The sequence below is a fragment of the Geotrypetes seraphini genome, chromosome 9 (assembly GCF_902459505.1).
Source record: "Geotrypetes seraphini chromosome 9, aGeoSer1.1, whole genome shotgun sequence".
NCBI lineage: Eukaryota > Metazoa > Chordata > Amphibia > Gymnophiona > Dermophiidae > Geotrypetes > Geotrypetes seraphini.
In genome coordinates this window covers 76,477,864-76,500,882 of record NC_047092.1, presented here as the reverse complement: position 1 = coordinate 76,500,882, position 23,019 = coordinate 76,477,864, and the positions used below count along the sequence as shown (strand labels likewise).

Sequence of the window (23,019 nt, the reverse complement as noted above, 5' to 3'; positions counted from 1 at the left end):
TGAAAAGTCAAGCATCTTTCCGTCCAATAACACATCATCCAGTGTAAGTATGCCTGCCTGCAGCCAGTGCTTCCAGAGGATCTTAGACTCGCCAATTTGAATCTTGGAGTTCAACCACAAGGACTGACACATGGATTGATGAATCTTAATAGGAGTCAAGTTTTTAATAAATTTTAATGTATGTCATGTGGAGAATAAAATTTTATTGTCCTTATAAATCCTAGGTAACTTGATACTTAAAATATGGCACAATCTCAATCAGGATTTGCCATTCTAAATAAAGCCAATCCGGGAGATGTTTCAAGACTTCAGGAAGGATCTGTTAGCTTTAATAACTTCCTTCACCTCACTCGTTAACCACAATATCCATGCCTGATATATATTTTTGACCTTTGCAGCTGCACCTCTTAAATTTCTTTGTTACCATTTTCCTCATGTTATCATAGTCACCTTTTTTAAAAATTAAGTGCTGTTATATTGGATTTCTTGTGCAAACTTATTCCAAGGATATCAAATCTGATCATGTTGTGATCACTGTTATCAAGCGGCCCAAGCACCATTAACTCCTGCACCAATTCATTTGCTCCACTAAGAACTAGAACTAGAATTGCTTCACCATCTTGTTAGTTTCTGAACTAGCTGCTCCATAAAACAGTCCTTAGGTGATTCCTTGCAACATATTCCTCAAGACAGTTTATCTAGCAGGAAAACAAAAGCAGACAAGCTGAGCAGACTCCTTCAGTCTCACAAGTGGTTACTCAACTCAGCCATCTTATGACAGATATTCTCTAGTTGGGAAGACTCTACTCAAACTTCGCCAAAAACAGGCCCCCATAATTCTCGTAGCACTTTGGTAGCCTTGTCAACCATGGTTTCCACTCCTCCTACAACTCAGTATACAAGAACCCATCACACTTCAGCTGTTTCCAAAATTGCTAACACAGAACAAAGGATCTCTCCTTCATCCCAATGTACATTCATTCACAGCATGGTATTACATTACATTAGGGATTTCTATTCCATCATTACCTTGCAGTTCAAGGCAGATCACAAAAGAATTATCAAGGATGTATTACAACAAGAACTTACCTCTCTTTGAGGTAGATGCTTTCAAACTATCTGCTCCAGTGTCAGCTATCATTGAAGCTTATAGAAAGCCTTCCACTCAATGCTGTTATCATTTCAAGTGGACTCGCTTCACAGTCTGGTGTAATCTCCACTCGCTAGATTTGATCACCTCTTCCATCAATTTTAGACTATCTCCTACACCTTTTTAATTCTGGACTCAAGACTACTTCACTCAGAATACATCTCAGTGCTTTTCATGCACCATTGGACAAGAAACCGTTATTTGTATATCTTTTGGTTTCAAGATTGATGAAAGGTCTTTACCATACCAAGCCACCTCTCAAGCCTTTTGCTGTTGCTTGGGGCCTTAATGCTATACTTTCCACTCTGATGAAGCCTCCCTTTCAACCACATTCAACTTCATCTCTCAAACATCTCACTTGGAAGGTGGTTTTCCTGGTAGCTATTACGTCTGCATACCAAATTAGTGAACTTCAAGCACTCATTTCAGATTCACCCTATATAACATTCTACCATGACAGGGTTGTTTTCCACACACATCCAAAGTTCCTCCCGAAAGTTGTCTCAGAATTTCATCTCAACCAGTACATAGTTCCACCTGTCTTCTTTCCAAGATTATATTCTCACCCTGGTGAAGCAGCACTCCACACATTGGACTGTAAACATGCTCTTGCTTACTACTTAGATCAGACCATGCCTCATAGAACCACACATGTGAGAATATATGCCTGCAGTGAGTAACTTTACTTTCTCTACTCTTTTTCTAAGGAGCACCGTAGCATTTTGAACAATCACATTAAGGGACCAAGAATAAGTCATTAATTTTATGTGGAGCACTATTTATAAATATTTTAGATTTGTTTTAAATTATGCATTTTTATTTTGAATATCTGTGAACTGCTGAGTACATTTGGATTGTGTGGGATAAAACTATTTAAATAAATAAATTCAAGGCTTACTGTGCTGGTGTCTCATTGTAAAATGGCCAGTGTCACCTGCACACTGTGTCTAATTTTCTGGGAAGGGGGCATGTTATTTTGATTTCGATGTAATTTAAAATCTTCCCCTCCTTTAGTGCCTCGCGTATCTACACTGTCCTCCTCTTTGTCTTTGTCTGGTTTTTATGTTTCCCCATTTTAATTTTAAATTTATTTATTTATTTATTTTAATTGCAATTTTTTAACCTCTAACTTTAGGAATTATAAACCGTCCAGATACCTGTTTAATGGTCGGTATATCAAATTGTAAATAAACTTGGAGAGTGGCATTACCACATGCTAATTGTTAGTGCAGGGGCCCTTACCACCTACAAAACAGGTGGTGGTAGGGGCTCATGCAGCCATTTCGTAAATGGCCATTTTCTTGAGTCCCTTAGCATCAAGGATCCAAGAATTTCAAATCAAGAGTTAGTTTTACACTGATGATATATTATTAGTTTTTCCACAAAGATAGAACGATCTTAACTTAACCCCTTTACAAACATGTCTGGATATGATCGACATATGGGCATTAAATAATAAGTTAGTCTTAAGTCCTCAAAAAACCACCAGACTTTGGATTATAGGGACTTCGAGCTCTCCTTCAGTCGCTCCGCTTTTGCATGGCAAGCCCATTGCATTATTTGACACCATGACATACCTAGGTGTACATCTAGATGTGTCACTGTCATTCAGTAAACAATTATCTTCTGTGATCAGATCTTGTTTTGCATCGCTTTGTCAGATTTGAGCCATTCGCCCCTATATTGATGAATCAAGTTGTGAATCTTTAATTCACGCTTTAGTAATGTCCAAATTGGACTACTGGTCACCCGAAAGTTGTTCTTAAAAAAAATTACAAACAGTACAAAATGCGGCTATCGGGATTTAAAACAATGGCTGTAGATATGACCACGTGACTCTGCTTTTGAAGGAGCACCACTGGCTGCCTGTAAAATTTTGATTAACACTAATCTTTACATTTAGGTACACCTGATTACTTATCAAAGTTTTTGGTACCATACAGACCAAATAGAAATTTACATTCTTCTAACACTCAGCAGTTGTCTTTACACTCGGTTCACCTGGCAATACTGACTTCAGCATGGAATTCATATTTATGGAATTCTCTTCCTATCGAATTACATACTGAACTTTCTTATACTAAGGAGTCCTTTTACTAAGGCATGCTAGCCATTTTAGCGCGCTAAATGCTAACATGTCCATTATAGTCTATGGACGCGTTAGCGACTAGTGCGCCTTAGTAAAAGGACCCCTAAATTTAGAAGCTTTTTGAAAACTTATCTTTTCAGCTTAACGTACTCATAGAAGATTATTATTACCTACTGTAATTAGACCCTTTTGGATTGGAACCTAGGGAGGGATTCCAGACTGCAGCTTTTTTAGACCTTATTTTTTTTAGGAAGTTATATTTATTTTATCTTTCCTTTTCTTTAATGGAGTTCCTTTTCTTTTGTTTTTAAATTTTTAAACTGTTCTGCTGTTACTGCAAAGAGCAGTCCATAAGTACTAATAAACATAAACAGTTCTGTAAACATACTGGAGGAGCAACTTCTTTTAACCCAGAAAAAATACTTCTCCCTCTCTCCCTGAACATATTTCTTCCAGTGATCTTATCACTCCCTCCATGGCCATATCCTATAAAGAAAACCAGCTATAAAATCTATTTCCCTTTTTTTTTTTTTTTTTTTTTTTTACTAGTAGCCAGTCCCACTGACAGAAGCAAAGCCATACCCCTGCTAGTTAATATGTCCGGATAATTAATCAGAATAGCTCATTCCATAATGTCTTGAACCCTTTGTAACAGGTATTGCACTTTCTCCAATAGGGAAAATTTGAAAATGGTACAAAACCACTTAATAGGAATTTTCAACTTTTTTCAGGAAATAATTTAAAATAGTTGAACATTGGTCTCTCAGATGTAAGGACATAAGATGTACTTCGTAATAGAAAGTCACAAAACAAGCATTCAAACTTTAACGTATGTATTAGATATATTAAAACTGAAATAGTTATACTCAGTGCAGTGCCATCCAATGGCATAAAGCTGGAAATAAATGACATTCAAAACCCCAAAAAGAGAGAACTCTGCCATCTATTGGTCACTTGAATTTTTTTCTATCATCACAAAAGCAACAGAAATTTTATTTACAAACATACTGACTTCTAAGAATAAAACCACAAACCTTTCTAATAATTTTCCCTATAATTATATACTTAGTAGCAATATAAGCAGTAATTTATACTGGAAATATTAATTTGCTATTTTTATAACAATTACAAATGCAGGCTTTTCCTTATTATGATAGGGATAGCGATGCAAATGATATCACGCAATTGGAAAAATTGCGACCGCCTTAACTTTTCATTGTAGTGGGCCAGTTTGTTTAGGTTACAAATATGAAAAGATGAATGCAGATATGTTGGGGAATAGCAAATTATTTAAATTGGTATGGGGGCCGTTGATATCCTTTGTTAATTCAACATAATTGTTTTTATTTAATTTACTGTTTATTTTTATATATATCCAGGACGGGGTAGGGGGGGATATCTTTTTGGTTTATTTCTTGATTGAATTGTTAGAAGAAAGGGGAGGGATATTTTTCTTCTGTAATGTTATTTATGGATTTTAAGTGCTTATGTTGATTATTAATGTTTGTATACTTCATGGCACTTTGTATTAGTCTTGAAAATTAATAAAGATTAAAAAAAAAAACAACACCCCCAAAAAACCAATTATTCTTATATACCTGTGAGTCTGTGAGTAAGTCCCCAGTATTGGGTACATACACTGTGGGTTACCTTTACAAATTGCATAGAAACCTGCGTGAGCCAAGATGGTTTGAAGCAGAAGTGCTGTGAGTTATCTCCTATGTTGGCATCTGTTTTAAGCCATTTTTGCCCCGTTTGTGCAGGTTACAATGGGGAAGAAGAAAGAACAGATATGTACCTACCCACAGGTGCAAGGTTCTGTTCTTGAGCTGATTCAAACTGTCCTTGAGGGAGCTGACATCATGACCTATGGATCCACTACAGTGCCTTTGGAGGGCTCAGCATTTAATGAGTCGGATCTATGTGCAGAGTGGGCGTCTTTGAGCTCTGAAGTAAGGCTGGCTCTATTGAGATTAGGAAGCAGTTTGTTGGCTTCCGCACTGTCTGCGAAGGAGCAGGAGAAGTAGTCAGCCTCATCAAGCAGTGTGTGGACAGCCCCATTGTTCCCCAAGTTGGCCAGGGGAGAGAATATTGGGAATCAAGGTTTGACAATACAACAACTTCTGGAGCTGCTGAGTTGGTTCAGCATGCCATCACTCTTGGTGGATTTTAGAAACCAGTGGTAGTTGACTCTGATACCATATGGGAAGCCATCAAGATGTTGGACTGGACTTGTCCCTATATTAAACTTTGAAGGTATTTCTGAAGAAGTCTGGTGATATCCAGGCCCAGGTGGAAGTACAGGATGTTTAGATCTATCCTTTTAGAGACCTTTGTCCTGGAACTGGACTGAAATTTGGGGTTAAGTAATTACTTCAGATATATATGGGTTCTAAAGTTTGTATTTTTTTCCTGATTTTTCTTTGATGACCCCAAGACTCTGTAAGGATTTTTGGGGGGATTCTGCCCAAGGGTTTTGGCAATGAAGCCGTCTTTGAAATTTTTGGTGTCTTGGATAGTTTAAACTTTTTTCTCTTGCAACAGCTAAGAGCTGTTAAACATGTGTTAAATGTAAATAATTTAAATACTTTGTTTCATGCCTCTGTATGACGCTGATTGTAATTTCCTTTGGTTAGCATGTAATCTGGCTGAGATTATATAGGATTCATCTGCTTTGTAGTTAGGTTTTTTAAAATCTTTTTTATATACACTATGGGGCTCATAATTGAAAGAGAAAAACGCCCAAAAACCGGCCTAAGTCAGCACTTGGACGAACATTTCCCAAATATGTCCAAGTGCCGATAATAAAAACGGGTTTTGGACGTATTTCTAAATGACCTAGGCCTTCATAGTGCCGCTGAATGACCAAAGCTAAACGGGGCGTTTCAGGAGGAGTGTCGAGGGTGGAAGTTGGGCGAGACGTGGGCCGGCTTAGACTTAGTCGTACAGCATGTATAACCGAAAGTTATACAGCCCAGGATCGACAGAACTTGGACGTTGTGACTTAGACCATCTAAAACATGGTCTAAGTCACAAAAACCTACCTAAAGTCACCAGATAAGCACTGCAAACACATGAAACAGACCCCCACACACTACCCCAGTGATCACCGATCTCCCCCCACCTCCATAAAAATATTAATCACACCTTTAAAATTCAGCCTTCAGACCATCATCGCCTGGCATAAGAAGGCCTAGTCGTCCAGCACAGAGGCGGCTTATGTCGTCTGGGGGGGGGGGGGTTAGGGACCTATAGAGAGGAGGACCCATGTCCATAAGCCCCTATAATCACTGCATTGATACTTAAACATGTGCACTCCCCTATACACCCCCAAGACCTTTTTGTACTGGCATATAACTGGCTCCTGCAGCCATAAGGGCTATTGGGGTGGTAGATAAGTGGGTCTAGGGAATTCTGGATGTGGTTTGGGGAGCTCACCATGACCTATAAGGGAGCTGTAGTGAGGAGAAGACATTGCACCCTTTTTATGAAGTTCACAGCAGTGCCCTGTAAGGTACCCCGCTATGTCTGGGTGTTCAGCCCATCACTTTGCAGACCCCTCCCATGTCCAACAGGGCTTGTTCTAGGCGTTTTTGACTTGGATGAAAAGTTGGATGAAAATGTGGTATAAAGATGGACGATTTAGCGACTTAGACGATCAGATCGACAGGACATATAGTTAGACGATTTTCGAAACAAAAAAAATTTTGGATGTATTTTTGGTTGTTTTTTTACTTTGGACGACTTGCGACTTAGAAGCAAATGGACTTAGACGTCCCTTTTGATTATGCCTCTCCACATATATTTTGTGATTGGTTCCAGCAACATTGTGGACTAATGAATGATATTTATTTTTTATATTAAGGGGTTTCCCTGTATATTTATGCCTTGTTCTGATTTCTTTTTCAAATATATTCTTGAATATTATATTGAATTCTAAAATAAAATTAATTAATTAAAATTGCATAGAAATAGTGGATGACATTGAGAGAAATGTCCAGTCTCATTGTTTGCATCTTGCTATTTGGCTATAATATTCACAATAGAGCGTAATTCCTCCAGGTAGTATGTCAAATTCCTTATAGCTCACTATAGAGCCATCTGAATATATGATACAGACTTTGTGCATTTCAATGTTCTTGTTCAAATTCCTATAGGTAATGTTATTAAATTGGTATTTGGTGGAACTGAAAGCTCATAATCATATTTTTGCCATTGATATTCAATTCTCGCCAGTAACATCCTCAAATTCTTGAACCTCTAGTACACTAGGCAAATATCTTGTATGAAGCTAACCACAGATTCTCTGAACTAGTTTTAAAAACATCAAATGGGATGGGGAGAAGGAAGAACGGATGTCGAGAAGCAGCTCTGAGAGTCTGATATAATTATCATATGAACACCACCAAATTACTTGCTTTTGGAAGGCTAATAAAGGCTCAAAACATACCCCAACAAGATCCACCATTACCAGAAAATAATAATAATAACTTTATTTTTATATACCGCCAACAATCTTGCAACTTCTAGGCGGTTTACAATAAAGAGAAACTGAACAGAAAAGGCCTACTGAAAAAAAGAAAAGCTATTATGCATTCAGTGTCACAATTCTAAAGAGCTGAAGACTCTTATAAGCCTACACAATGACAATATATGAGCTTTAGCTGCAGCTCAGTTCAAGTGTTTGAGATCAAAGAAAACCAGTGTATTTATTTATAAAAATTTGTCACCTGCTTATCCTAAGCAGTTTATGAAAACACAATTATAATAACACAACAATGACATAAAAATACAAAAATAAAACTCAATGAGAAGATTCAGAAAGATACAGCTGGAAGTAGTGGCCCAAGCTGGGAACCAGATTAAAGCAATAAAAGCATAAGAATTGCCGCTGCTGGGTCAGACCAGTGATCCATCTTGCCCAGGAGTCCGCTCACACGGCGGCCCTTAGGTCAAAGACTAGTGCTCTAAATGAGCCCAGCCTCACCTGTGTACTTTCCAGTTGAGCAGGAACTTGTCCAACTTTGTCTTGAATCCCTGGAGGGTGTTTTCCCCTACAACAGACTCTGGAAGAGCGTTTCAGTTTTCTACTATTCTCTGGGTGAAAAACTTCTTTACGTTCGTATGGAATCTATCCCCTTTTAACTTTAGAGAGTGCCCTCTCGTTCTCCCTTCCTTGGAGAGGGTGAATAACCTGTCTTCATCTACTAAGTCTATTCCCTTCAGGATCTTGAATGTTTCGATCATGTCCCCTCTCAATCTCCTCTTTTCGAGGGAGAAGAGGCTCAGTTTCTCTAATCTCTCGCTGTACGGCAACTTCTCCAGCCTGTTAACCAGTTTAGTCGCTCTTCTCTGGACCCTTTCGAGTAGTACCGTGTCCTTCTTCATGTACGGCGACCAGAGCTGGACGCAGTACTCCAAGTTTTGGACCGATGTTAGAATAGTTTCTGTACTAATCTGCTGTTTCAGGCCATCGACATGGCAGATGAGGTTCAACGTGGATAAGTGTAAAGTGATGAATGTCTGTAACAAAAATCTCATGCACGAATACAGGATGTCCGGGGCGGTACTTGGAGACACCTCCCAGGAAAAACTTGGGAGTTCTGATCGACAAGTTGATGAAGCTATCCACGCAATGCATGGTGGCGGCGAAAAGGGCAAACAGAATGCTAGGAATGATAAAGAAGGGGATAATGAACAGATCGGAGAAGGTTATCATGCCGCTTTACTGGGCCATGGTGCGCCCTCACTTGGAATACTGCGTCCAGCTCTGGTCGCCGTACATGAAGAAGGACACGGTACTACTCGAAAGGGTCCAGCGAAGAGCGACTAAAATGGTTAAGGGGTTGGAGGAAATGCCGTACAGTGAAAGATTAGAGAAATTGGGCCTCTTCTCCTTCGAACAGAGGAGATTTAGAGGGGACATGATCGAAACATTCAAAGTACTGAAGGGGATAGACTTAGTAGATAAGGACAGGTTGTTCACCCTCTCCAAGGTAGGGAGAATGAGAGGGCACTCTCTAAAGTTGAAAGGGGATAGATTCCATACAAACGTAAGGAAGTTCTTCTTCACCCAGAGAGTGGTAGAAAGCTGGAACGCTCTTCCAGAGGCTGTTATAGGGGAAAACACCCTCCAGGGATTCAAGACAAAGTTAGACAAGTTCCTGCTGAACAAGAACGGGCGCTGGTAGGGCTAGTCTCGGTTAGGGTGCTGGTATTTGACCAGAGGGCTGCTGCGTGAGCGGACTGCTGGGCATGATGGACCACTGGTCTGACCCAGCAGTGGCAATTCTTATGTTCTTATCACTACATAGTGAATTTCAGAAAGTGCTTTATAATGGAGATTTTATTTTAGTTGTTTTGTTGAACTTAGCATCTGCTTTTGATCTAGTTGATCATTTTCTGTTAATCTCTAGATTGCAGATAGTCTTACAATGGTTCATTTCTTTTATACATAATCACACTTTCTCAGTTGTACTTAATGATAACCATTCAAAGAAATGCCATTTACAGTGTAGAGAGTTCCTCAAGGCTCAGCCCTCTCTTTCTGTTTAATTTAGTTTTTCCATAAATCTTTATTTTCAATTATATAGAATTATGGTATGGGACTGTATTGTTATGCTGATATTTTATTAATAGCCAAAATCTCTTCTCTTACACTAGATATCACTGCACTTGAAAAGTATTTAGATGAAGTGGAAGGATAGCTAAAGAACAACTTTTCTGGTTCTTAATGCTTGCTGATAAAAACTTTTACCGACTGGATTTATAAACACAGACAACCACCCACAATGGAAGAGTAAAGCCCATTACTTTAATAAACACCTTCAGATACTAGGGAGTGCTGTTGGCAGTCATTTGACCTTTCAAGAACAAATCTCTTGTGTAGTTAAATTTTTTTTCTCTTGCAACAGCTACGAGCTGTTAAACATATGTCAAATGTAAATAATTTAAATACTTTGTTTCATGCACATTTGATCTCTTGTCTAGATTACAGATATATGCCAGTCAGTGGTGTACCAAGGGAGGGGCAGGGGGGGTGGTCTGCCCCAGGTGCACGGCTTAGTGGGGTGCACAGCCGGCCAGGTTCGGGTCCTCGTGCCCTTCCTTTCCCTGGCTGTTCCACTACAATCCTACCTCACCCTGCCGACAAGAAGTCTTTCCGACGTCAATTCTGATGTCAGAATTGACGTCGGAAAGGCTTCTTGACGGGGGGAGGTAAGATTGCAGGCGTGGACCGGGGGAAAGGAAGGGGAGACGCGCTTTTTTTTCCCACGGCAGGGAGGGCAGGATGTAGGCAGGCATCTGGCTGGCTTTAGCGCAGCAGGGAGGGAGGTGGATAGATAGACAGGAAGGCTGGCTTTGGGATGGCCAAATTTTGGAAGGTAGTGGAGGGACATAAGAAGGAGGCACTGGGGTACTAAAGACACGGGAAGGAGGCACTGGGGGGCACAATGGACACAGGACGGAGGCACAGGACGGAGGCACTGGGGGCACTAAGGACATAGGACGGAAGCACGGGGGGGCACTATGGACACAAGAAGGAGGCACTGGGGGCACTAAGGACACAGGACGGGTGCACAGGGGCACTATGAACACGGGAAGGAGGCACTGGGGGCACCATGGACACGGGAAGGAGGCACTGGGGGCACCATGGACACGGGAAGGAGGCGCTGGGGGCACCATGGACATGGGATGGAGACACTGGGGGCACCATGGACATAGGAAGAAGACACTGGGGGCACTATGAACACAGGACGGAGGCACTGGGGGCACTAAGGATACAGGACGGGGGCACTGGGGGCACTATGGACACAAGATGGAGGCACTGTGGGCACTATGGACACAAGACGGAGGCACTGGGGGCACTATGGACACAAGACGGAGGCACTGGGGACACTATGGACACAAGATGGAGGCACAGGGAGCACTGTGGACACAGGACGGAGACACTAAGGACATGAGAAAGAGGCACTGGGGCACTAAGGACACGGGAAGGGGGCATTGGGGGCCTAATGGACACGGGAAGGAGGCACTGGGGGCACTATGGACACGGGAAGGAGGCACTGGGGGCACTATGGACACAGGACGGAGGCACTGGGGGCACTAAGGACACGGGAAGGAGGCACTGGGGGCACTATGGACATGGGAAGGAAGGAGGGGGGGGAATAGAAAGGGACAATTGTTGGGCCTGAGTGCAGAAAGAAAGAAATGAAAGAAAGGAAACACAGTCAATTAATAGATGTCCCCTTTTGATGAAAAAATTAATGGTCACGTTACCTCTGACTTACTTTCTCTGCAGCAGAGTCAGCAGCCATGCTGAGGTGCAGGAAGGTCCCGCGTTAACTCGTCTTGTCGGCTCTGCTCCAGAAGAAGTAAGTTATGTTAGAGGGGGTGGACCCGGCAGACGTAGTCATTGCGGGACTTTGCCACAACTCCCTGCGTCTGCCGGGTCCACCCCCTCCGACGTAACTTACCTCTTCTGGAGCAGAGTCAGCAGAAGAGTCATCGCGGGACCATCCAGCATGCAGCTGCTGAATCCGCTCCAGAGCAAGTACGTCAGAGTGGGGTGGACTGGCAGCCGGCAGCTACAATCATCGTGGGACCTTGCTGCATGAAGGGAGAGAAAGGAGCAGGATTGCTGGAATGGAAGAGTGGTGAAGGGAAAGAAAGGGGGCAGGGTGGTGTGGAAGGGTGGTGCTGATAGAATTGATGTATAGAGAAAGGGGAGAGATATAAGGGGGAAGGATATTGGAGGGAGAGAAAGGGGGCAGATGCTGATTGAAGAGGGGTGGATGGCGAGAGAAAGGGCAGACATTGGATGGTAGTGGGGAGCCTATGCTGAATGGAAGTGCAGATGGGAGAGATAAGGGAGCAAATGCAGGAAGGAAATGGGAGGAGAGAAAGAGGGGAGCAGATGCTGGATGGAAGTGGACAGAGAGAGGAGAAGGTACTAGATGGAAGGGTTGGAGAAAGAGGGTACATGATGGAAGGAGGGGATAAATAAAAGGAGGGCACATAATGGGGAGAAAAGGATTGAGTTAGGGAAATACTGGCGGGGTGAGGGAAAGAGGTGGCAAGCTTTAGGTAGACAGTAAAAAAGGACATTGATGAGAGGGTAGTAAGAACGTAATCTAGACAGATGCAGAAAATAATTGAAAAGGAAAATGAGGGAAAAAAGGGAAAGGGATTGCAGAGGAGAGGTGTGAGAGAGGGAAGGAGAGGAGAGAGATGCCAGACCAATGGAGGTGAAAGGAGAGATGGAAGGGGGAGGCATACAGTTTCTGGAAGGGGCATAGAAGGAGAGAAGATGCCATATAGGAGAAGAGAGACAGCAGACAGTGGATGGAAGGAAGAGAGTTACAAGAAGATGAGGAAAGCAGAAACCACAGAAGACAAAGGTAGAAAAAAAATGTCTATTTATTTATTGCTTTAGGAGACATGTGTCACTGTTTCTGTGGTATTGCATTGTATGCAGAGTCCAGCTTCTTGCTGGTTCAATTTAACCTTTGTCTATGTATTTCTATTTTATCCCCCCTTTTACAAAACTGTGGAGCGTTTTTTAGCGCCAGCCGTGGTGGTAGCAGCTCTGATGCTCAGAAGTCTATAAGCATCAGAGCTGTTATCACCGTGGCTAAAATTCACACTACAGTTTTGTAAAAGGGGGAGGGGTTAGTTTGTGATGACATATTCCATACTGGGCAAAGGTGTTTTCTGTGTTCTGTGTGTTCGAAAAACATGGTTTTTTGTTAGGATTGACTGTAGGATTGATCTGTACTAGTCTGGCTTGTTTAGTTTTACAATGGGTGTATTGCTGTTGTATTGCTCACTGCATATGTAAGGTGCTGCCTTTTCCTAGGTACTCATGTGTGACATGTGGCTTGTTACTAAAAATCATGTTTTTCATACAGATGGAGGGGGTGTCAAAAAATGATGGGCCCCGGGTGTCACAGATGCTAGGTATGCCATGATGCCAGCTTCTACCCTAAAATGACTGCAAATAGTACAGAAATCTGCAAAACACCTATTAGGGAATGCAGAGAAATCTGATCATATTTCACCACTTTGGGGCTCATTTGGGGGGGGGAATCCCCCAAATAGCACAAAGTGGAAGATGGGACATTTTTTTTCAACTCATTTTAAAAGATGTTGTCTTTCTATGCATGTTATCTACATTTTAAGGGGGCATCTTGGAGTTCTGTTTTATGCGGGATGGGCAGGCTTACATTTTTCAGCAATAATGTAACATTGTAAAAATGTCCACGGCAAAAATTGGAATATTTTTGGTAGACCAATTTCAATGTATTTCTACACTATTTGGAGAACGAATGTTTCTTGTCTTAGTTAAGCAGATGACATCACAAAACTTAATCCTTTGAGGTCTAGAATAGAGATTGATCCCTTTAGGGTTCAAAACTGCATATGCCAGATAAATAGATGTTTTACCATAAATTAAAACTTAACATAGACAAGACCACATTTTTGCTGATCAGTAACAAAATCAATTTCCATCTCTAAATTTATCTGTATTGGTCAAGCAGAATATAAACTTTCTTCTATTATAAAAATCATGGGTTGATCTATGATAGTTTTTATGGAAACTCAAATTGCTTCTTTAGTGAAGAAATCTTTCTTGCTTATCAGGAAACTTTGCTATATTTATGAATCAGATCAATTTAAACATTTAATACAAGCTCCTGTCGCAATTAGATTATTGTAACCTTGGCTATTTGGGTTGTACTAAGCACTTGTTGAAAAGGCCACAGACTACAAAAATGTTAAGTCTGCTCGATTTTTGGATTAACTAAATCTGATACAATTTCATCTTTCATACTTATGTATATCTTTGTTTAAATGATCTATTTCTTCGTATATAATCTGCTATTAACTATTTTTTGGCAATAGCGGAATATAAATCATTTAACTGTATCTTTTGTCATACTTCATTGGCTTCCTATTGAGGCAAGAGTTTTATTTAAAATGCCTTGCTTATTATTTAAAATATTGACTGGTCTTGCACCAATATATCTATATTCTTACTTCCATTTTGCTGCCTCTTCTAGGAGTAGAAAACTGTACTATTTTAATTTCATTCCTTTCATCGAGAAGCAGGAAGAGAGATGACACCGGTGTTTCAGGTTGCCAGACTCTGGAAGAACTTTTCTGGGGTATTTTGGTCCTTCCATTCTTATTTGGCTTTTAGAACTTTGCTCTTTAGGAAATTTGTATTAACAATAAATCATAAATTTTAATCTTTATGATCTCTATTTTGTTTTCCTAGAGGATGCCTGGCTCTTGATTTTTTTTGTAACCCACTTTGAACTGCAAGGTTTTAGTGGGATATAAGATCTCACAGGTTTTCTGGAATCCTCCATGGAGGTACTTACTCCTCCTGTGGTAGAAATGGACTGCAACAATATTTTTATTTTAGGCAGATTAATAACATGATTTTTGGGATTGAAAATATGGAATTTTCTGAATCTCTCTAAAATTTCTCAAAAGAGGTGCCATATTTTTCTGGCTCTTGGAACAAGTTTTGTTTTGAAATTTCCTTGACTATATGTGGTTTTATGCCTGTCTAAATCATATGTTTTTTGATCCAAACCAGTTGATTTTCTAGTGGCCAAAGAGAAAGTTCACGTCCAAGATTTCCTGAGTTATACTCTACTCTAAGAATGGGCTGAAGGCAGGTAGAGGGCTAATGTGTACTATTCCCTAGTTTGATTTTCTTATACCTAATTTGTGGCCTTTGTATTTGCATTTTCAGTTTTTCCCATCATAGAGTTTATTTAAGTGATTTATATTTAAAAATTTGTATAAATAAAAAAATCTAATGTCGCAAAGCAAACCAAGATGACACCTCCTATGAGGGAGCATTTTTCAGAACCTTAGCATTGCATCAAAAATCCTATAGTTGGCAACCTAAGACTAAATGTTGGAAACAATACAGAAACACACAAGGGACATTAAATAATTTATCCACCTCAGTAGGAAAGAAGAGAGTTTTCAAAAATGTTTGTTTTATTTTTCAGTACAGTCCCCTGATAGCTCAATACACTTCATCCACTTTTCCTACAATGACTTTTAACCCCTTTGAAAAGAATTCTTCTGTTTGACCTTCAAACCAGGACATCATAGCTTCCTTGATGTCTTCATCACTTGAAAACTGCTGTCCATGAAGAGATTTCTTCAAAACTCAGAACAGGAAATAATCCGAGGGAGCTAGGTTAGGACTGCAGGGTTGATGATTCCGCTGCTGAAACCCACATTCTCCGATGGCAGCCTGTAATTGTTGTGACATATGCATGGTCGTGAAGAAGCAGCATGCCTGCAGTGAGTTTCCCCATTTTTTCCTCCTTGATTGACTCCCGCAAAGCGATCATTGTATTGGCGTAACTCTCCCCGGTTATGGTTGTCTTGTGCAGCATGAACTCAGAAGCAAAAGTGCTTCATCATCCAAGAAGACAGTTGTCTTGACTTTGCCTGCAGATTTTTCTGTCTTGAATTCTTTTGGAATGGGGGATAACTTGTGCTTCCACTGCATTGACTTCATTTTGGATTCAAGATCTCTGTGATAGACCCAAGTCTCATCTCCAGTCACCAAACAATGAAAAAAATTCACTTGGGCTTCACGGAACATCTCCAAGTTCTCCTAACAGCACTGGAATCTTGTGGCCTTCTGACATGGCATCAGCATTCTTGGAATCCATCTTCACATGGACATGCCCAACTTGTACCTTGCCCATCTTGCACCTTGGACATGCCTAACTATTTTATTTTCCAAACCGTACGTCAGTATGCCCATTTCTTCAGCTATTTGGGAAACCTTAATTAATTTTATTATTTATTTATATACCACTTATAGCCTAAGTGGTTTACATTCAGGTACTCAAGCATTTTTCCCTATCTGTCCCGGTGGGCTCACACTCTATCATTAATGTACCTGAGGCAATGAGAGATTAGGTGATTTGCTTAGGGTTACAAGGAGCAGTGTGGGATTTGAACTCACAGCCTCAGGGTGCTGAGGCTGTAGCTCTACTACTGCACCACACACTGATAAAATTAAATCCTTTCCTTTCTTGCATGTTTCCGAAGAAGTTGCTGCCACAGGCTGTCCAATGTGTGGGTCATCTTCAATGGACTTTCTACCCCACTTAAACTGCTTGCTCCAAACTTTTACATTGTAGGAAGGGGCAGACTCACCATAAACTGCAATCATATGTTCATCGATCTCCTTTGCCTTTTTCCCTTCTTTTGTGAGAACTTTTATCACTGAATAGTGCTCCAAATCTAGCAGTTTCTTACTTGATTTGCCTGAGGACTCTCCTGACAACCTGTCTCTTGGAATGTTAGACTCACATTGAGCCGCAACTGTGCATGAGTAACCTTGAGACATGTCACAACATGCATGGACTTGTTTCAATATATTTGCTACTTTCTTTCATACTTGGGTAGATAAATTATTGAACACCCCTCATAAAACATTTTGAAGTTAAAATAAGATACTTTGCAACTAATGAAAAAGGAATTAACAATGTGTTTCTGATCACATTAACCATAAAATTCTGTGGCTTTATCACTTTCTGATCCCCATTCATCTCTGTCTTTGTTCTTCTTCCCTCCCCTAACCCCTTACCCTTTGAGACTGCCAAATGAAATGCTTTTATGCTTCACGTATATATAGAGAGAGATAGATACTGATATCACCTTTTGCTCATACGAGTAGTTTCAAGTTTTTACACTTCTCCCTCCGGATTCGTGGGGGATAGGGGCAGAACCGGACCGCGAATGGTGAAATACCGCAAATATCTTCTGGTCCGGCTCTGACCCACCCCCATCTCCCTCCTGCCTTCCCCCCGGCATCCCGACCTTACCTGGTGGTCTAGCAGGCTTTCGGGGCAGGAACGATCTTCCTACGCTCCTGCCCCGTGCAGATCGCCAATAGGAAATAGCTGCTGTGAGTTCCGGTAGTCTCTCGAGACTACGACGTGAATTCCCCACAGCCATTTCCTATTGTCGATCTACACGGGGCAGGAGTGTAGGAAGATCGCTCCTGCCCCGAAAGCCCGCTAGACCACCAGGTAAGGCCAGGACGCCAGGGGGAAGGCTTAACTGTGGGGGGGGGGGGTTTCTTTTGTTACCCCTCCCCCCAAAAAATCACAAATATGTGAAATCGTGATTGCCGAAACCATGAATGGGGAGGGGGAAGTGTATTAGAATTTGATGTACCACTCAGTGTAGTGGCCATCAGAGTAGTTTACAATATAAATAATATACCAGAATTGGTTCGTTACATTCAGTGAGAGAACGGTAACTGTAAAGGAGAAGAAGAGAGATTCTAAGTAAAGAAAATCCCATTAATTTACAGGAAAGTGAAGATGTAAAAAAAGAACTAATCCCTGTGCTGGTGTGTTGCGATACAGGTCTCCTACTGTTGAATTGGAGGTGGTAAAAGAAGGGATTGGATTGGGTTAGTCATCATGAAGGAAATTTAGGGAGGGATGGGATAGGGTTAGTCAGAATAGGCATTGCGGAAGAGGAAAGTTTTGAGCAAACTATGAAATTCCGGAGTTAATGGATTTGATATCTAGGGAAAAGGAAACCCTTCTGTGACAGAACTTCCTGTTTCTGGGCAGGACACTACAGACAGGCCGAGAGCGGTGCAGGAATAGGGGCATGTATTTGGTGCAACAGCATTTTATTCAGGTTTAGGGCCAAGTTCACCAACCTGGGGGAAAGGTGCTCAAGGGTCGTAATGGAGTCACATACAGCCTACATGTTGGAGACCTCTGATATATAGGTTAAATACAGAAAGAACATACCAGAAATAAAAACCTAGTTTTTGAATGATTATAATTCCCCTTGCTCCTGGGAGAATTTTGATAAAATTCTGATTTTTAAAAAGGGTTCCAGGGATGATCTGGGAAATTACAGACTGATAAGCCTGACTTCAGTGCTAGGCAAAATAGTGGAATCTTATATAATAAAATGATAGGCCGTGCATGCGCACTAAAAAAATCGTGTTCCCTGATCCCGTCGCGGAAAAACGAGTGCGCATGCGCAGGTTTTACGTCACCTGCTCTCCATCTTGCGCCACCAACGATCTCTGTTCCTCACTGCCAAAACCACCACCTCCTCCTTCTCGCCGGCTCACCCGCTTATAAAAATAAAGAGAAAAGCACTACACTGCGCTAACGCTGGCTTTGCTGTCTTCTGTCCACTGCGGCCCGCCCTCTCTGACTACTTCCTGTTTCCGCTAGGGTTGGCCGCAGTGGATAGAAGATGCCGAAGCCAGCGGCTGTAGCCGCCGATCTCCGTTCCTCCTTGGGGGGGGGGGGGGTCTGGGAGGAGAGGGTTCGCGGCCACTCAGCGCCCCCACTGAGGAGCCCTGCAACTTTCCGCTGCCCGGGAACCGAGTCATTTGCCGCCCCCCCTCTTCCCTTACCGCGGGCCCGACTGGCGATTTAAACAGCGTGTCAGCAGTTTTCACACGCTGCTTCGGACCCTTTTACTGCCCTGATTTGCTCCGGGCGTGCCAGAGTAAATCAGGGCAGTAGAAGGACCCGAAGCAGCGTGTGAAGAGTGCTGACACGCTGCTTAAATCGCCAGTCGGGCCCGCGGTAAGGGAAGGGAAGGGGGGGGCCGCAAAGGAGTCAGGCCCGCGTTTGTAGTCGCGACTGTGGGAAGGGAAAGAGGGTAGAGGAAACACTAATGCAGGCACAGGGAACTGGTTTGGGGGGAGGGAAATGGAAAGGGGAGGGAATGCTGCTTTGCACAGACAGAGGGAGGAAGGGACACAGAAAGACAAGAAGAAAGACACAGGGACAGGTGCACAGTGAACTGGTGTGGGGGGAAGGAATGCTGCTTTGGACAGACAGACAGAGGGAGGAAGGGACACAGAAAGACAAGAAGAAAGACACAGGGACAGGTGCACAGGGAACTGGTGTGGGGGGAGGGAATGCTGCTTTGGACAGACAGACAGAGGGAGGAAGCAAGAAGAAAGACACAGGGACAGGTGCACAGGGAACTGGTGTGGGGGGAGGGAATGCTGCTTTGGAGAGACAGACAGAGGGAGGAAGGGACACAGAAAGACAAGAAGAAAGACACAGGGACAGGTGCACAGGGAACTGGTGTGGGGGGAAGGAATGCTGCTTTGGACAGACAGACAGAGGGAGGAAGGGACACAGAAAGACAAGAAGAAAGACACAGGGACAGGTGCACAGGGAACTGGTGTGGGGGGAAGGAATGCTGCTTTGGACAGACAGACAGAGGGAGGAAGGGACACAGAAAGACAAGAAGAAAGACACAGGGACAGGTGCACAGGGAACTGGTGTGGGGGGAGGGAATGCTGCTTTGGACAGACAGACAGAGGGAGGAAGCAAGAAGAAAGACACAGGGACAGGTGCACAGGGAACTGGTGTGGGGGGAGGGAATGCTGCTTTGGAGAGACAGACAGAGGGAGGAAGGGACACAGAAAGACAAGAAGAAAGACACAGGGACAGGTGCACAGGGAACTGGTGTGGGGGGAAGGAATGCTGCTTTGGACAGACAGACAGACAGAGGGAGGAAGGGACACAGAAAGACAAGAAGAAAGACACAGGGACAGGTGCACAGGGAACTGGTGTGGGGGGAGGGAATGCTGCTTTGGACAGACAGAGGGAGGAAGCAAGAAGAAAGACACAGGGGCAGGTGTACAGGGAACTGGTGTGGGGGGAGGGAATGCTGCTTTGGAGAGACAGAGGGAGGAAGGGACACAGAAAGACAAGAAGAAAGACACAGGGACAGGTGCACAGGGAACTGGTGTGGGGGGAGGAAATGCTGCTTTGGATAGACAGACAGAGGGAGGAAGGGACACAAAGACAAGAAGAAAGACACAGGGGCAGGTGCGGGACAGCGGGAGTCACGTCAGGAGGGGTGCGGGATGCCGCAGAGGGAACTTTTCCAATGGGTGCAACTGGGCGGCTGTCGGGAGCCTCTGATCAGAGGCAGAGCAAGGTAAGTGTATCATAGGGATAAGAAGGAGGAGGGGGAGAAAAAGGAAGGGACGCCTACTGCTGGACAGGGGGAGAAGGAAATAGGTGCTGATGGACAGGGGGGGTGAAGAAAAAGGAACGGAGGCCTAATGTTGGACAGGGGGAGAAGGAAGGTGCTGCTGGACAGGAGGGAGGTAAAACAAAGGGAGAAGGGCTGCTGCTGCATAAGGAGAGCTGTGAAGGGGTGGTGGTGGACACGGGAGGTAAAAGGAAGGGAGAATGGACAGGGGGAGTAGGCAAGGGGTGGTGATGGACAGCCAAGGAAAAAGAAAGACAGAAAGAAAGAAAACGGCTAAGGAGAGAGAGAGAAAGAAAGAGAGAGACACACACACATATATTCTAGCACCCGTTAATGCACAGAAAGCGGTCAAGGGGAGAGAGAGAGAAAGAAAGAATGAAAGACAGACATTCATATATTCTAGCACCCGTTAATGTAACGGGCTTAAAGACTAGTCAATTATAAAAAACTAGCGTTTTAGCCCGTTACATTCGTTACAGTAACGGGTGCTAGAATAGCCCCACCTATACCTTGACTCTGATCCCACCCATGCCCCGCCTCTATATTTAAGCAGCATAAATTTGTTCTACTCTTTGTCCTCCCTATCTCTCCTCTTTCCCTCCATCCCTGTGTACCGTCTCCTCCCTCTCTTTACCCCTCCTATGGTCTGGTATCTTTATCCTCTTTCCCAGTCTGGCATCTCTCCCCCCTCTTTCTCTTCCCCCCCTTTTTGTTCTGGCATCTCTGTCTTTCCTTTCCCCTTCCCCTGCCTTAGTCTTGAACCTCTTTCCCCTCCTTCCTTTCCCTGGTCTGACATCTCTCTATTCTCTCTCTGTCCCCCAAACCCATCCCCTTTCCCATCTAGTAGTCTTAATATCCCCTTTCCTTCCTCTTCCTCCCATGGTCTGGCATCTCTATCTGCCCCTTCCCTTTCTTCCCTAGCAGGTCTGGTCCTTTACTTTATTTTTCTTCCCATCCCTGAGGTCCACCATCTCTTACCCTCACCATGCTATTCCTCCTCATCCCTCACTGTGTGATCCATCCTCATCCCTCACTGCTTGCTCACCGATCTCCTTGCAGTGCTGCTCTAATTCTTTGGTCGTAGGCAGCATGAGTGAAGTAAACACGCTGCCTCTGGTGACCTGGAAGCTTTCTCTCTGCTACTGTTTTCCACCTATTTGGGGGCAGGAAGCAGTAGCAGAGGAAAATCTGGGTCACCGTAGGCAGTTTGGTTACTTCACTCATGCTGCCTATGGCCAAAGAGTTAAAGCAGCAGCACTGCGAGAATGGTGAGCAAGCACCAGATTTTGTGAGGGGGGATCGGCAGCAGGGGACTCCAGATAGGTGCGTTGGCCTTGCAGTGGGGGTGGGTGGGCAGGGGACCTATAGCCATCAGCAGCCTGCAGCTGCCGACAGCCGCGGCAGCGAACACCTTCATCTCAGCTGCAGGGCCGCCATCAGGGCAGTACTACCAGTCCTGCATTCAGGGGCCCGGAGGTGACAGGGGGCCCGGGCTCCCCCAGGGTCTTAGGTAGTGTTCCCTCTAAGGCAGCGGTCTCAAACTTGCGGCCCGCGTGTGGCTCTCCAGGTTTTATTTGTGGCCCGCGGTCTGGAGGCGATCATTCTCTTCCTTTTGGAGCAGCAGCCGGCTCGTTCGTTCAAAGCCGCGGGTTGGCGGCTCCTTGCGCTATCCACTCCTGCATCGGAAGCCTCTCTGATGTCACACCATCAGAGAGGCTTCAGACGCAGGCGCGGATCTCGCAAGGAGCCGCCACCCGCGGCTTTGAACGAATGAACCGGCCAGACACGCTGCTGCTCCCGTGGCGTACCAAGGGGGGGCGGTCAACTGTTCTCCTTAGCGTGCGGCTCGTCTAGAGCAGTGGTGCCCAACCTGCTTCCCTTCCCTTCTCACTGCTGCCATCAGGGATCAGGCCGGCACCGTATCTTTGATCTCCCTGCTTCTCTTCCCTGCTGGGCCGACCAACTCTCGCGGCGGCCCGAAGTCAATTCTGACGTCGAGAGGACGTTCTGGCTAGCCAATCGCTGCCTGGCTGCCCGGAACGTCCTTTCCGACGTTAGAATTGATGTCGGGCGGCAAGAGTTGATCGGCCCAGTGCAGAAGAGAAGCAGGGAGATTTCGGCCTATTCCGCGACGGTGGTGGCATGGGGGAGGCAGGAAGGAAGAAAGAAAGAAGGTGTGTGTGGGGGGGACAAGGAGCCAGAAAAAAAGCAAAAATGGGGCACGGAGGAAGGAAGGAAGAAAGAAAGAAAAAAAAGAGGGGGGGACAAGGAACCAGAAACAAAGCAAAAAAATGGGGCACAGAATCAGAGAAAGACAGACATAGAGAAAGAAAGAAAAAGTTGGGGGAGGGAATGAGGTCTGGAGGAGAGGAAGCATACAGGAGGCTGAAAGAAGGGAAGAAATATTGGATGCACAGTCAGAAGAATAAAGTGCAACCAGATGAAATTACCAAACAAAGGTAGGAAAATGATTTTATTTTCAATTTAGTGATCAAAATGTGTCTGCATTTATATATGCTGTCTATATTTTGCACTATGGCCCCCTTTTACTAAATCGCAATAGTGTTTTTTAGTGCAGGGAGCCTATGAGCGTCGAGAGCAGCGCTGGGCATTTAGCGTAGTTCCCTGCGCTAAAAACTGCTTTTGTGGTTTAATAAAAAGGATGGGGGGTATATTTGTCTATTTTTGTATGGTTGTTACTGAGGTGACAATGCATAGAGTCATCTGC

The 23,019-nt window shown here is 43.7% G+C and overlaps 1 protein-coding gene across 3 annotated transcripts in view; it reads left to right on the top strand.

Annotated features, from left to right (window-relative positions):
* Positions 1–23,019, top strand: part of HMGA2 (high mobility group AT-hook 2) — a 370,719-nt gene that overhangs the window by 288,683 nt on the left and 59,017 nt on the right. Inside the window, exon 5 of one of the 3 annotated variants that reach the window (XM_033959755.1) lies at positions 9,903–10,239. The exons of the other annotated variants lie outside the window; for them this stretch is intronic. Within the exon in view, the coding sequence (XP_033815646.1) occupies positions 9,903–9,929 (27 nt within the window). The 3' untranslated portion in view covers positions 9,930–10,239. Of the gene's footprint in view, positions 1–9,902; positions 10,240–23,019 lie in introns of those variants that run through there. 3 annotated transcript variants of the gene reach the window in all.